The sequence below is a fragment of the Rhinatrema bivittatum genome, chromosome 16, assembly GCF_901001135.1.
Source record: "Rhinatrema bivittatum chromosome 16, aRhiBiv1.1, whole genome shotgun sequence".
Lineage (NCBI taxonomy): Eukaryota > Metazoa > Chordata > Amphibia > Gymnophiona > Rhinatrematidae > Rhinatrema > Rhinatrema bivittatum.
This window is the reverse complement of record NC_042630.1, coordinates 42,588,146-42,590,629: the sequence shown is the minus strand read 5'-3', so window position 1 is coordinate 42,590,629 and position 2,484 is coordinate 42,588,146. Positions and strand designations below refer to the sequence as shown.

The following is a 2,484-nucleotide window of genomic DNA, read 5'->3' as shown; positions in this document are numbered from 1 at the left end:
AAAAATAATTACATAATAATTACCCAAAGTGCAGGTTCAGGTTATGAACATGGAAATGTAAGAATATATAGCTACAAATATTGATAGAAATCAAACGTACTCTAGATCGAGGAATGGAAGGAAGGAAATATGGAAGATGCTTTACATAAATATAAAATAGGAAGCATGAAAAGAAAAACAGGTCCTGTATAGATGCATTCTAGAAATGTAGGTAGTGAATAAAAAAAAGTTAATTTGAAGCCTCCTCTAGATGTAATTCTACATTAGCATGCTATAAAAATGTTGTATCAAATAACCTGCTGTAAACAAGCCAATCTCTGCTGTTGTACTTCATAATCTGCTGTAAATAAGTTCTTCTCCACAGTTATAGTTACTCTACTCTACCTTCTGTGCTGCTTTCTCATCTTCTTCTCTCTATCTATCCCCCTCTCCCCCGCTCCCTTTCTCACCTGCTCCCTCCCCCTATCCCTGTTTTTTGTAATTTCCTCCTTTCTCAAGTTTTATTGTGAACCGGCGTGATGTGCCCCATGAATGCCGGTATATTAAATGCTGTTAAATAAATAAATAAATAAATAAATAAATATATAATTAATGTTTCAGGACTTTTTTCACTGCATAAATGAACTCCTTATTCCGTAGACTATAAATTACAGGATTCAGCAAAGGAGTCACAGTAGTGTAGAGGACAGCCACCAACTTATCCTCAAGTAAGAAGTGCTTCCCCGAGGGCCTAATGTACATGTACATAGCAACTCCAAAGAACATGATCACCACAGTGAGATGGGAGGCACAGGTGGAAAAGGCTTTACGACGCCCAGATGAGGAAGGGATTCTTATTATGGTTTGAATAATGAAAATATAAGAGATGCAGATCAAGGAGAAGTTAATAAGGAGTCCTACTGAAGTGATTACAGAACTGGTTACTTCTGTCACAAAGTCCCTTAGGCAGGAAAGTTCCAATAGAGGCCCCGTATCACACAGGAAATGATCAATTTCATTTCTTCTACAGAAGGGTAACTGTGATATTAAAATTACCGGCACCAAACTCCAGAGGAATCCATTGATCCAGCAGGAAGCAGCCAGGCAGAAGCATACCCTGCTGCTCATTAACACATGGTAATGGAGGGGATGGCAGATGGCGAGATATCGATCATAACCCATGATGGTGATAAAGCAGCACTCAGTTGCTCCAAAGGAGAAAAAGAAATAGTACTGTAGAAAGCATTCAGTAAAAGAAATGTAGTTCTTTTGAGACAGAAAACCAGACAGTATTTTTGGCACAGTGCTGGTTGTGTACCAGATTTCAACAAAAGACAAGTTGCTCAGGAAGATGTACATGGGCTTGTGAAGGGACGTGTTGGACCACACCAGCATGATGATCGTTATATTCCCAACCAAAGTAAGAGTGTAGATCAGTAAGAACAGCGTAAATAGAACACCATGTGCACCCCCATTGATGGAGAGTGTATGAAGAATAAATTCTTTCACTTCTGTATTGTTTCCTTTAAACATCGGTCCAATATTTAACCTGAAAGCAGAAAAGCAGCTGGGAATTTTATTCACTAATATATTTTGGGTACGTACTTATTGATTATAATTTATTCCAATGAGAATATTCTTTTTTTATTCCTTTTCCAGAAAGAGCAAATATTTATTGTTGATAAGATGTGATAGCATGGGAAAGTGAGGCCCGGAAGATAACGTGACAAGCACAGAGTCCATGAAAGAAGCATGATGTGATCCGATTCACATGGAAGTAAAGGTTGGATGGGGATGTCATTTTCAGACTCTGTGTCGTCCTTGTTGGAAACTTATAGCTACTGGCCTGCAAGATTATTTTCAAATAAAAATTCTCCCTCTCCCTCACATACAGATTTTCCCTTTGAAAATTGTGGATGCATGGGTTCTTTGCTACTATCTCTGAAAGCACATTGAATAGAGTGGGCATGGAGATTTCCAAATGAAATCCTTGTATGTATTTTATTATCTTTTGCCATATATTCATATATGCATGTTTTTCATGGCAAACATACTTTTATCCACAGAGAAAGGTGGATCATTTTCAAACACTTTCTAAGTAGATCTACTTACTGGCATATCATTTTTAAAAATTGCCCCAAGGAAATTTTACCAAGGAGCTACAGAGTCGCCCTATGCTCATTCCATATATTGCTAGTATAAGTAAAGAAAGACTCAAAAAAATCCCACACCCCTCATTGCTGATCTTCAAGCTAAGCATGGTGTTTTATTTTTGTCAAAATTCAGTTTTAAGTGTGAAATTCACCAGCAATATTACATTTTACTTCAAACAAAATCATTTTAGACCATTAAAAGCTTTTAGACTGTCTCAGCATTTTAACCCTACTTAAGGATGCTTGTTTATAACTGTGATGCAATAGTAATAACATACAAATTGATCCATTCAGATTCTTTCCTCCTGCTGAGCTTCTGTACCATCCATCCATCCTCATCAGCTGAGAAAAT

The 2,484-nt window shown here is 37.2% G+C and overlaps 1 protein-coding gene across 1 annotated transcript; it reads right to left on the bottom strand.

Annotated features, from left to right (window-relative positions):
- Window positions 1-588: 588 nt before the first annotated feature.
- On the bottom strand, window positions 589-1,512 carry LOC115077537 (olfactory receptor 6N2-like). The gene has a single exon (XM_029579830.1). It carries the CDS (start codon window positions 1,510-1,512, stop codon window positions 589-591), a length of 924 nt encoding a protein of 307 aa, XP_029435690.1.
- Window positions 1,513-2,484: the final 972 nt, after the last annotated feature.